The sequence below is a fragment of the Dromaius novaehollandiae genome, unplaced genomic scaffold (genome assembly GCF_036370855.1).
Source record: "Dromaius novaehollandiae isolate bDroNov1 unplaced genomic scaffold, bDroNov1.hap1 HAP1_SCAFFOLD_45, whole genome shotgun sequence".
Lineage (NCBI taxonomy): Eukaryota > Metazoa > Chordata > Aves > Casuariiformes > Dromaiidae > Dromaius > Dromaius novaehollandiae.
In genome coordinates, this window is record NW_026991505.1 from 848,480 (window position 1) to 861,465 (window position 12,986).

General features: G+C 51.0%; 1 protein-coding gene and 1 pseudogene across 1 annotated transcript; one reads left to right on the plus strand and one right to left on the minus strand.

Moving 5' to 3' along the window:
* Nucleotides 1-2,834: 2,834 nt before the first annotated feature.
* On the minus strand, nucleotides 2,835-7,108 carry LOC135327033 (guanylate-binding protein 1-like; annotated as a pseudogene).
* A 1,287-nt stretch (nucleotides 7,109-8,395) lies between these two features.
* LOC135327034 (olfactory receptor 12D1-like) lies at nucleotides 8,396-9,364 on the plus strand. The gene has a single exon (XM_064504654.1). It carries the CDS (start codon nucleotides 8,396-8,398, stop codon nucleotides 9,362-9,364), a length of 969 nt encoding a protein of 322 aa, XP_064360724.1.
* The last annotated feature ends 3,622 nt before the right edge of the window (nucleotides 9,365-12,986 follow it).

Genomic DNA, 12,986 nt, shown 5'->3' on the forward strand with positions numbered 1-12,986 from the left:
GACCTTCATCTGACATAAAATGAACATCAGAGCTCTATTGCCGTGTGCTCATTGCCGTGGAGCAGGACTGACTCCTTTGGAGCCCGTGGGCAGAGGTCCCTGCTCCTCACAGCAAACTCAACCAGCACAAAACAGAGCTAAAGCAAGGGGGCTGAGCAAAGATCCTCCCAAAACTGGGAAAGGAAATGCACATGTTTATTGGGGGGTGAGGGGGTGCAAAGTGGGGAGCCTATGAGAAATGGCATGGGCTTGGCTCAGAGGAGTCTTTCCTAACTCTTCGTTGTCTTCTCCTCCTTGGACAGTCCCCACTGCCCAGAGGGAGGAAATGTCCAACAGCAGCTTCCTCACCGAGTTCCTCCTCCTGGCATTTGCGGACAAATGGGAGCTGCAGCTCTTGTACTTCTCACTCTTCCTGGGCATCTACCTGGCTGTCGTCCTGGGCAACATCCTCACCATCTCTGCCATAGCCAGTGACCACCGCCTCCACACCCCCATGTACTTCTTCCTCCTCAATCTCTCCATCCTGGACTTTGGCTCCATCTCCACCACTGTCCCCAAATCCATGGCCAATTCCCTGTGGAACACAAGGGCCATTTCCTACTCAGGATGTGCTGCCCAGGTCTTTCTGTTTCTTTTCTTCATTTCATCAGAATATTATCTCCTCACTGTCATGGCCTATGACCGCTATATTGCCATCTGCAAACCCCTGCACTATGGGACACTCATGGGCAGCAGAGCTTGTGTCCAAATGGCAGGAGCTGCCTGGGCCAGTGGTTTTCTCAATGCAGTGCTGCACACTGCGAACACATTTTCAATTCCACTCTGCCAAGGCAATGCTGTGGAGCAGTTCTTCTGTGAAATTCCCCAGCTCCTCAGGCTCTCCTGCTCTGACTCCTGCTTCAGGAAAGCTGGGGTTACTGCGGTTAGTTTTTGTGTAGCTTGTGAGTGCTTTGTGTTCATTGTGCTGTCCTACGTGCAGATCTTCAGGGTCGTGCTGAGGATCCCCTCCGAGCAGGGCTGGCACAAAGCCTTTTCCATGTGCCTCCCGCACCTGGCCGTGGTCTCCCTGTTCGTCATCACTGCAATGTTTGCCTACCTGAAGCCCCCCTCCATGTCCTCCCCAGCTCTGGAGCTGGTGGTGGCTGTTCTGTGCTCAGTGGTGCCTCCAACACTGAACCCGCTCATCTACAGCATGAGGAACAAAGAGATCAAAGAGGCACTGAGGAAATTGATTCAATGTGTAGTATTTTACCACTCATAGGCTGCCCTTCTCTCTTCATGAACGATTCCCAGTTTCTCTCAGGCTGGCTTATGCTTTCTTTGCTTGTTTATTATATCTGTGAAAATCATTTCTGTACACAGATATTTGTATTTATCACACTTCTCCAGAGGCATGAACCTGGTCTGCCTGACCAGAGGCCTTCTGTGCCTGGGTCAGAGCTGGCTGCTGTGACAGCATCTCTGTACTAAAAAGGGATCTTCCCAGTGCAGCGCCTGAAGGCTGGGCTCGTCTTACACTAGGAAGGGAGGTTGGAGAGCAGCAGGAGTTGCTGGAGGAGCCCCAGCACCAGGACACTTGTGCTGGCCTGGGGAGTGGGGCTGGTTAGGAGGCAGCTGAGGTGGCAGCTGTCATCCTAGAGACAAGAGCAGGGGGGCAAGAGAGTGACTGGCTTCCATTTCCTAGTGCCATTGGAGGTCTTAGGGCTGGTGGGGAGGCTGACACCCACTCTCTGCCACCCCAGGAGCTGCTGTGCCCATTCGAGGGGCTCAGGCTTGGTGTCAAGTATGCAGATACCTGCAGCATCCTCTGGTGGACACTGCTGTGGGGTGATTCCCAGACTGTCCTGCTCTGCTGGGATGGGCTAGGAGAGGCAATGGGAGGTGGGGAGAGCTGGGGAGGGGCCTGAAGTGGGCTGGAAAGTGCCTGGGGGTGGGAAATACCAGTCTTCAGATAACTTGTGTGAAGAGGCAGGGTGGGCAAACACACCAGTGTGCTTGGGTTGCAGAGCCAGACTTCATGGCGAAGGAGCTGAGACATAAAAAGTGCACAAGAGTCTGGTCTGTGCCCTCTGCCTGCTTCCTCTGCAGACCTTGTGGGGCACAACCAGAAGAGACTTTCAGATGTGGCTGAAGAATGTCTAGTGGTCCTCCCGCTGACGCCAGTCTCCCACTGACATCTTCCCATCGAAGGCGGGCTTCCATAGGGCATCTGAGCCCCTGCATCAGAGTTCAGTCCTAAGGAAAAGTGTCTTAGGAGCCATGTCATAGCTTGATGCTGTCTGGATACACCCAGTGCAATGCACTATTGCCTTCTGCCATCCTCCATGCAGATGCATGCCACACCAGGGCATCATTTCCTCGGTGCACAAGAAGTCTAGGTTGGGCTCCATGACTCTGTACTTGCTGTCCTGAGAAAATGATTCAGAAAAGGGCCATGGTCGGGATGGCTTTGCCACACTGTGATGGAGGCTGTGCTGTGCTGGAGTGGCTGGCAGTGCCCAAGGGCATGGGAGGGATTTGCTGGAAGTAGTTTGGGAAGTGGGTGTTGTGATCACCCAAGAAAACCCAGTTTGTCCAGCTGTGCGCATTGTTCCAAGGAGTGCAGAGGAGGGAAGACGTTTATGGTGGGTGGAGGGGTAGGGCTTGAGGTTTCAAAGTGCTGCTGAGTGCTTTAGTAGGTGATGAAAGAGACCTCATAATCAACAAAAGAGGGCAGAAGGGGGCCCACCCCAAGTGTGTGCACACAAGGACACAAGGACAAGGCAGGGCAGGAGCAATCCAGGAGGTTTCTGGAGTGCAGTGATGATAATACTGTGACACGGGTGATCACGGAGTCAACGAGGGCAGGCACTTTGCTGGACCTGATACTCACTGACAAGGAAGAACTGGTTGGGGTTTTCAAGACTGGGGGCAGCCTTGGCTGCAGTGACCATGAGATGGTGGAGTTCACGATCCTGAGAGAAGGGAGGAGGGCAAAAAGCAGGATCACAACCCTGGGCTTCAGGAGAGCAGACTTCAGCCTCTTCAGGGACCTGCTTGGAAGAATCCCGTGAGATACAGTCCTGGAGAGAAGGGGGGAGGTCCAAGAGAGCTGGCTGATTTTCAAGGATCACCTCCTCCAAGCTCAAGAATGGTCCATCCTGATAATCAAGAAACAAAGCAAAGGTGTCAGGAGGCCTGCATGGATGAACATGGAACTCCTGACTGAACTCAAGCATGAAAAGGAAGCATACAAGAGGCAGAAACAGGGACAGTTGACCAGGCAGGAATATAGAGTTGCTGTCCAAGCATGCAGGAAGCCAAAACCCACCTGCAGCTGACTCTGGTGGGGGACATGAAAGGCAACAAGAAGGTCTTTTGCAGGTATATCATCAGCAAAAAGAAGACTAGGGAATATGTGGTCCCAGTGCGGAATAGGGCAGGGGACATGGTAACAAAGGACATGGAAAAGGCAAAGGTTTACAGTGCCTGCTTTGTCTCAGTCTTTCCTGATGAGACATGGCTTCAGGAATCTCAGGCCCCTGAGACCCATGGGAATATGAGAGGTGAAGATTTACCCTTGGTGGAGGAGGCTCAGATTAGGGAAGATTTGAACAAACTGGACATACACAACATCCACTGCTCTCCCCTCCTCCACCCAGCCAGTCTTTCCATCACAGAGGGCTATCAGGTTGGTTAAGCATAATTTCCCCCTGGTGAGTGCAGGCTGACTACTCCTGATCACCTTCTTATCCTTCATATACTTGGAAATGGCTCCCAGGACGAGCTGCTCTATCACCTTCCCAGGGATTGAGGTGACGCTGACTGGCCTGCAGTTCCCTGGGTCCTCTCTCTTGACCTTTTTGAACACTGGAGTGACATCTGCTTTCTTCCCGTCCTCAAGCACCTCTCCTGGTTGCCATGATCTGTCAGAGATAATTGAGAGTGGTTAGGGTAACTCAGAGTCTGAGTGCCTTTCTTACTGGGATCATAAGAAACACTACCCTGGTGCCCTGCACTGGTATGGAACAGGCTCTCCCTCCTGATCATTGCAACAGCTGCCAGGAGCCCAAGAGGCACCCTGGGATGGGAGGTGCAGGGTGAGCAGCGCCAGCCCCAGTGCTCCCCCAGCAGCCCCTCTGAAGCCAGAGCAGCCCCCCATAGTTGTGGTAGGGACTCGCTGTTGGTCACGGGGTGTCTAGGATGTGCCTGGAGCTGAAACCACAGGCACCGCTCTTTAGAGTGCCCATAGATGAAATGCAGAGTCCAGGTGCGCAAGGGCGGCAGCTCACCAGAGCATTCCCTTCTACTTCATAGTCTTCAGGACTGCTTTCCAGTGAGTGATTCCCTACCTGGGGTTTGTGGGAGGAGCTGTTGGAGACCTCCTCACTTCCCCTCAGTCCTGCTCTGCTCTGTTGTCAGCCCACGGGCACTGCCACAGTCCCTCTGGGCTGGGTAAAGGTGAGTCTCCATGTGCCCTCCTCTGACCCCAGGTAGGAATAAGCAGTGCCTGTCTCTGCTTAGTCCAAAGCAGGTGCTCAGAGCAGGCTGTGGGAACAGAAGGAGAAGGTGCAATAGGCACAAGGGCACAAGCAGCAGCAAGGGGCATTTCAGCTGGGTATTAGGGAAAAAACTGTCAGCATCAGAGTGGAGCAGTAGTGGTACAGGGGCCCAGAGATTTTCAGAACTTGTCTGGACAAAGTACTGACCAAGATGCTCTAACTGGGAAGTTAGCCATGCTCAGAGCAGAGGGTGTGGATATAGACCTCCAGATATCCCTCCTGACCCAGATCCTCTAGGATGGGGAAGAGGTCCCAGGGCATGGTAGCACACTCCCATGGGGATGAGACCTTTCTAGAAGTTTGCCACTGGTAGATGAGGAGGTCTCTGTCACTCCCTAGTCTCTGAGAGGTGGGACTCAACCACATGCTGGTCCCCACGCCAGCCCTCAGGGAGTGCCTTTTGTGAGGAGTGAAGGTGCCCTGAAGACCATCCTCAGCTCTGAGCAGCTGGGAGTGGTGAAGCCACAATGCTCAGTCTGCAACAGCAGCAAAGGGGCAGAGCAGCAAGAATGGGTACAGGGAGGGGAAACGGGAGAGATGTGGCTCTCAATCAAGAGGCAAGTACAGCAGCCAGTGGAAAAGCTCTTCCATTTCCCACCTGCATCATTTGGCTGTGCATTTGAGCCTTCCCCAGACACAGTCCCAATAACCACTAGCCAGCCCTGACCTTCTGGACCCTGGCATTCACAGTTCCCCATTACTACTGTGCTGCCACCATGGATGGTCTTGGCGGTAGACTTCTCCCAGATGTGGCTGCAGACTTTCACCAGCTGCTCCTGGAATTCAGGCTCGATCTCACTGTTATGAAGCTCTTGCAAGGGTGGCAGGTCCCTCTTGCTGGTTGGCTGGTCAAAAACAAAGCACTTCCGGTCTGGGGAGATCTGGTGGAGGCATTCCCGGGAATGGTTATAGAGATGGGTTTCCTGGCTGCTACCTGCGGAGGTAGGCCAGGGAGCAAGCTCACAGGGCTTGGGCTTTTGTTGCCTTATGCTGAAATGCAGCTGTCCAGAGCTGGACACATCCTGCCCTTCCGGCAGCACAGCACTGGGAACAGCACCATTCCCCTACCAGGCTTTAACTTCAGCACATTCTCCAGGTACGCGTCCTCAGAGATTTCCTCCCCATCCACCTTCAGGTGCAATGTGAAGTCCCGCACGGCCCAGACAAAGGTCAGGAAGAACTAGGAAACTTTATCTGAATCCTCCAGTTCATCTCCACTCTCCCGAGGTGTTGCTTTCACCTTTACATCCTCCGTCAGCTTTGTCACATAGCTGGGGAGCTGGCTAAGGAGACAGAGACGCTGGATCCTCATGCAGGAAGGGGCTAACCCTAACTCTAACCCCACCCTCCCCAGCTATCGGCATTTGATGGGGAAAAGACCAATGTCTTGCTGGTCGATGGTGCCCTTGCTGTTATAGACCAGAGTGCGGGACAGCAGTACGGCTAGCACAAAGATCCATGCGTCATTCTTGGTGTTTCCCAGGAACAAACAGCCTTGGCTCATACCAAGAAACTCTGTGCAAGGCCCCCTAAGAGTGAGCAAAGCCCCAAATCCCCAGGCCCTGAATGCCTAACCATGGGCCATGGCAGGGTCAGCTTTTTGGAGAGACCCCCACACACAACATCACCATGTCTTCCTATAGCCGCTTTGTCTTCAACTCTTAACTCTGAGAGTCCCACAGGCTTCTGATTATTAAAGGACTCCCTGAGCTCCCCATTCCTGGTCTGCTGAAGTTTACCAGCAAGTGCTGAGGAATTTGGCAGCTTGTCAACCTCACGAGCCTTCTCCTAGCTCCTCTGGCTGTCAGCACCACAGAGACAGCTCCAGTTCAAAAGCCTGGAGCTCCCTGCCAGCCACTGGATCTCAAAAGGCCCACCAGCCTGATGGCTGCTGAGTAATCAAAGATCCAGAATGAGAGGGAGAGTGGCTGTGAAGAGGCGGTGTCCCACAAACCATCATGGGCCCAGCCACAGACTGGCTCCAGTCCCCTGCAGACAGCCAGCATCCCAGGCAGAATGAGGGCTCTGACAGGTGAAGGCAGAGGTGAAGGATGCCAGACAGGAGGACTTCATTAGCCAGAAGACTTTATCCAGTTAGCGCTACACTGGCCTCCTTCCCCACAGCCTCTGTCTCTTCCTGGCACACCAGTGCAGGCAAGGAGAACACCTTGAGTCCTGCCACATGCCTGGGCCCTTGAGAGCTTCCACAAAGTTCTCTGTAGGCACAAAAGGAAGCCTCTGCTTCTCCCACACCTTCTCCGCATCACCCCGCCCTTCAGTGTCCAGGAGCACCAGCGTGTGTCCAGGCTGACAGGGCTGAGGCACACACCACAGCCAGATACCTTTGGTATGGGCCTGCATGGGGAAGGCCAGGGAGAAACCTGTGGAGGGGATGCAAGGGGCTCAGCAGTGTCAGCTACAGAGCAGGAAAATGGAGGCATCTTTGCTGCCCAGGGCCGGGACCTGTGTGGCTCCCCACCTCTCTCATCCATCCTCTCACAACCCAGCCTGTTCATGAGGTGGGACTTGCCACTGCAGTACAGCCCTGTGATGGCCACCACCACCACAACGGGCTGTGCAAACTATGACAGCACCTGCAGGGTCTTCTGCTGCCCCACCAGCCCCTGCCTCTGTGTGCTCTCAATCAGGCACCTGGGCACTTCTATGGAGGTTTCAGATGCCATTGCTCATGGCAAACACAGCTTGCAGAGGGGACAGTGAAACAGGTATTTGAGGCCTTCAGAAAATCACCATAGTTTGTTATCTCCATCTTTAGAAGTGAAAAGAAAAGAAAAAGCATTTTAAGATCTTCATGGACTATAAAGGGAGCAAAAGATGTTAAGTCAGAGGCAGAGTCCAGCTGTGCAGTTGTAGCAGGTCAAACGAAGCCATGATACCTATTCCATGTATTATCCTTGGGAATTACAAAACCATGTGTCAAACTCCTTGGCAAATTCCCCATTAAAACTGTTAGTCTTCCTGAGAATGATGTGCTATAACCTTGCATATTTCCAGAAATGGCTTTTGATTCTACAGCTTCCTCCTGCTTATGAGAGCTGGCTGTACAAATAATCAGTAATCAGTTCAACTCCCCACAACATCATTAGTTTTCTGTGTGCCTGAAACGCTATGCCTTGATGTTTTCTGCACTGAAGTCCCATAAGGTTCAGAGGCTTGATCCCAAGAGGAGTTATCAGAGAGATGGAAATTTTCCTTTGTTGGAAAGAAATGTGATTGCTTCCGTGACAGGGAGGACTATATAAAGGTTTCCTGACACCACTGAACAGTCCGAATTAGTCCTCTTTGAAAGTGGTGTACTATATGTGATCTACTCTAATACTTCTATAATACTTCAGCTTTGGAAAGATACCGTATATTCAGCTAGGATTTGGAATGAAGAAAACTTATTAGAAAAACTTCTTTGAATAAAAGAAAGGAAAACAGGATTTCAGAATGATCTTCACTTAAAAACTAGGTAACCAACTTCTGTTGCCTCCCTCCCTCCTTCTCTCCCTTCCTACCTCACTCCCTTCCTTCCTTCCTCCCATTTTCTTTTCTCGCTGTCCTCAAACACACCATTCCTTTCAGTGAGCTGGTACACAGGTGGCAGCTCTGGCATCAGTACTGGCCATCTAGGTTACAACAGTTTCTAGTATTGGTTGCAAGAGCTGGGGTGGAAAATCAAGGGATTCTTTTGTGTCCCTTTCCGGACTCAGTGTCTGATCTCTTCCATTCATGAGGCAGCATCAGCTGCTGCTGCACCTTATGGAAGAGGACTCTGGGGAACAGAAATAGCAGCTCAGGACAGAAGGATAGCAAGCTACTGCTGAGTTCTTCTCTCTTTCCCTGCAGAGATGGATAACCAGACAGAGGTGAGCAAGTTCATCCTGCTTGGCCTGTCCAGCCCTCAAGGGCTTCAGCAGTTCCTGTTCATGCTCTTCTCCCTGCTCTACCTGTCCAGCCTGCTGGGGAATGTGGCAATTGTGACTGTGGTGATATGTGAACCTCGGCTACGCATCCCCATGTACTATTTCCTCTGCAACCTCTCCTGCCTGGATATTTTCTACTGCACCGTTACCATCCCCAAGATGCTGGCTGGGTTCCTCTGGGGGCACCAGGGTATTTCTTACACTGGCTGCCTAAGCCAGCTCCACTTCTTCCACTTCCTGGGCAGCAGCGAAGCTTTGCTGCTGGCTGTCATGGCCTATGACCGCTTTGTGGCCATCTGCCACCCGCTGCGCTACAGCCTGATCATGAGCCCACGGGCCTGCCTGCTGCTGGCTGCAGCCGCTTGGGTTACAGGCTTCCTTCATGCTCTGATGCACACAGTCATGACCTCCCGGCTCCATTTCTGTGGCCCCAGCCACATCCACCACTTCTTCTGTGACATCAAGCCCCTGGTGAGACTAGCCTGCAATAGCAACCAGCTCAACCTGCACCTGCTCAGCATCATCACGGGGAATATAGCGATAGGCCCCTTTGTCTTCACACTCTTTTCTTACCTGTACATCTTTTCCTTCCTCCGACTGAAAGTCCAGTCGAGGGAGGGGAGGAGGAAATCCTTCTCCACTTGCATCTCCCATCTCACAGTAGTGGCCTTATTCTATGTCCCTGTTATTTTTAACTATGTGCCACCTTCCTCAGGGAGTTCACCCAGGCGGGACATGATAGCCACACTTATGTATAATGTTGTCACCTCCGTCCTCAACCCTTTGATCTACACCCTGAGGAATGCGGAGGTGAAACATGCCCTAAAGAGAAGACTTTTCTCCAGACAGTTACTAGTGCAGAAAATGTTCTGCCTTGCAGCTTGTGTGGGGTAGTAGGCAACGGACAATGCAATCAGAGGAGCTTTTGGCTCAAGAATGTCTTGTGCAGAAATCTGCTTTTCACTGCCAACAGCCTGGGTCCCTTCAGAAAAATCCTACATATTGCATATGGCCCTGTGTCTCCTGTCTTGGGCAATATCAGTGCATAAAGAGTGCATGTTGGTGGAACAGCCACTCCCATTCCTCCAAGTGGAGAAGAGAAGCAGCTCCAGAGAGTGATACTTCAATAAAAACACCTTTTTTAGAGTGATTTGCCCTCAAACGTCACTTGATCTTCTTTCTTTCTTTCTTTCTTTCGGCAGCTGAATCCCACCCCAAGTCAGAGCTGTCAAGAGAAGTCAGGACATGATTCATCTTAGCCTAAAGCCGATAGACAAGGAGGGATTCAGTTGGTTTTGTGGGATCCAGTTGGCCATGTGCAGACATGTATGTCATGCCACTTGAAATACTCTGTGTACCTCAGCTGGTGTCTCTCTGCTGCTCCAGAAAGGCACAGGTCCTGCGCCAAATCTACCAGCCCTGTATGGCTGTCAGCTATCTTAGGGTATCTGAGATGGTGCTAGACACCTATGTTTGGGCAACTGAATCCCACCCCCATTGCCTAGATTCACAGTGGTTAAAACTGCTGTTCAGGCACTTGTCTCACAGGGAGGAAGGTACATTTGGAACCCCAAATGTAGGTGTCCTAATCTCAGATTGAATCTCACCCTTAATCTCAAAATGAGTGGGAATGGTGGATTCCAGTTGAAGAAAGCTTCCAGAACTGATCCTTAGGGCTTAAAGGTAAGGTGACCTTGGGTGATGGGGATTAAGAGTAGCAGCTGGAGAGGTCTTTTGATTCTTATCTGTCCTACAGGTTTTTTCCACATATTCATAAACTTCACCAACATGCCAGGTGTGTTTCACACAATATCTACTTGCTCAACACATTCCATGTTGAGACTCCTACCATAAGCCTTAAAAAGGCTGCCTCTAGTATTGTTGTTTTTATCATTTTTAACAGTGTTATAGAATGATGATGATGATGATGATGATGGTAAATATTTCTATTAGGGCCTCAAGTAATCCCTCAATGCAAAATTTTCATGCCATGTGCTTGAAGGTGTCAAAAGAGATTCTTCCTCTCCTAAACAATGCTCCAGACCAGATACTGTCAGAGACAGTGTCCCAAGGGTCCTGATCTCCTGTTCCCATAGGACCACTCTTTGAGTCTGAGATCTTGTAAGAGTTTTTAGGTCTTTAAGAGTTAATATTTGTTTCTAACTGGCCAAAGACAATGTGAGTGCTCCCTTGCAACCCACCATTCTGCATGCATGCTGTATCCTTCAGCAGGGACAATGACTTGAGCCAGATCACCTGTGAAATCCCCTTACTGTCTTGCTCCAGTTCATCCTTCTGTGAAAACAGGCTTCTTGGGTTTGTTTTTAAACATGGACTCTTTTATATGCATAATAATGCTCCATGTTAAGCTCGTCACTGTGGTTCTAAGACTACCTTCTGTAGGAGGGTGGTGTGATTTATATTTTTGTGCCTTGCTGCTGCCTCCTTCCTTGTTTACACTACTATATATACCTCTACCTATACATACCTGTACCTATACCTAGCCACTAACTTCATAGTAGCTCTTTGTTTGGTTGCTTTTTACTGTGCGGTGTCTGCATTGATTAATGCAGTCATCTACAACAGGAGCAAAATGAGATCCCATGCTTTCTTAGGAAGTTGATTGCAAGGGGTGGGGCAAGGTCAACAAGAAGCAGCTTCCAGTTTTCTCCCAGTTGCCACTGTTTTCTTATTGTGCAACCTTAGCCAGTGCCTGTTTTTCCTAAGAATGCATTTTATGGAGAAGCAGATTACACTGTGCCCAGAGCTGCACAGTAACTCCTCTGCATATCGTTTCTGTGGCTTGTTAACACTTGCAGAACATATGGGCCAAACACTGGACTAAACTGTGAGTTTATGTGTTGGAAGGCTAGTCACCACAAATACAAAGAACAGATGATCACTGATGGCAGGGGAATGCCAGGAGCTTAATCAGTGCAAAGGAGCACATGGACTTGGCTATTCCTAGGGCAGCGATTATGTCCCTGGGGCCTTGGAGGGGGTGTACGTTCCCAGATGAGGCTACTCGAGTGGCTCTGCTTGACAACCTTGTGGACTGGAGGGGTTATTGCCTAAAGGGGACTGGGGAGAAAGAAGCATGAGAGAAAAGAGTTTAAAATGGACTGGCCGAGTGTGAACAGGGCAGCACGTTTGTCTAGCCATGTGCAGCACCTGATCAATCCTACCTAGCTAAGTGAGTGAAAAAACCATCAGAGTAGTGTCCCACCTCTTCTCCTCTCATGTCCTTTCAGAGAGGTCCATTCAGACCTCTTATGTCTCTTCTCAGTGCCAGACCAGAGTCAATCTCAATAGGGTCTTCTTTCCCCACTGCTTGCACCAAGCCCATTCCCTTGGCTGTGGTTTCGCTGGATGGTAGATAGGGACAGGGAGAATCTTGTTGATCCATTCATGAGTGGCACTAATTGGGTGATGTGGCATGTGGCTATTTATTAAACACGTATGAACACCTTATGTAAACACCTAGCTAGGTCCCTTTTCCAGGTTAAAGTGATCCAGCCAACCTAGAGTTAGCTGGTGGTGATGACATGATCATGAGAAAGATTGCCCAGTCAAGTATTTGTCCATTTATTGGGGTAAGCTGGCCCTCTGACAATTTATCCTCTGAATATGTGAACAATGTCCAGGACTGAAGTTTCTCCTGCAACTCTGGTCTTGATAGTCCAACCCAAGGGTTGTTCCAAAGACTCTGATATTTCTCAGAGTTGCCAGGTTGTATCGTATTGAGATTTGAACCACACAGTGTCCACAGATGACAACTGTTGATCATATGCATAGCCTTAGCAGTTTTTATAAAGAAGCCATGACACTTCTCACCTTTCCTGGGAACCACCCCCTTGCTCCCCTCCAGGCACATCACTGCTCCCCAGAAAGCCCTTCCCCAGATGAGGGTGTCCATGCTGGCCTGGCCAGCTGCTCCAGGTCCCCCTCCCCTGTGCTCCCTGCAGGGCTCCGTGCAGGCACTGCTGCTCAGCAGAGAGCCAATGGTGGTGCCACAGGGCCGTGAGGCGACTCCACTGTGCCCATTCTCGTGAGAGCAGGAAGCAGACCCAAGAGGATGGTTCTCATGCCACTGGCAGTCCCCGCCTCCCATTTTATGTGGCTGTGGAGGGTGCTCGGAGGGCCCAGGCAGCATTTCCGAGGGCACAAGATATGTTATGAGGCTGCACTGGAGCCAGCCTATGGCATGTCAAAGAGAGTACAAGGATGGCTCTCCAGTCTCTCTTCCCTGAGCCTGCTGGGTCTCCACGGCCTCTCCTGGGATTGCGGAGCCCTCCTTTACCTATGCATTTCCTGATTTTGCTCTTTACCGCTTGGTGACTCCACCTTGGATGGTCTCCTGTGTTTTACGGCTCCACTCACTGCCCACCCCCACTGTATGATGTTCCCAAAAACGCTCTGAGCTCCGCTGGCAGCTTATTGCCTCTCCAGGAAGATGCTCAGCCATCACCCACCCAAACAAATGTGTCACAGCCTCAGGAAGGTTACTCTGGGATCC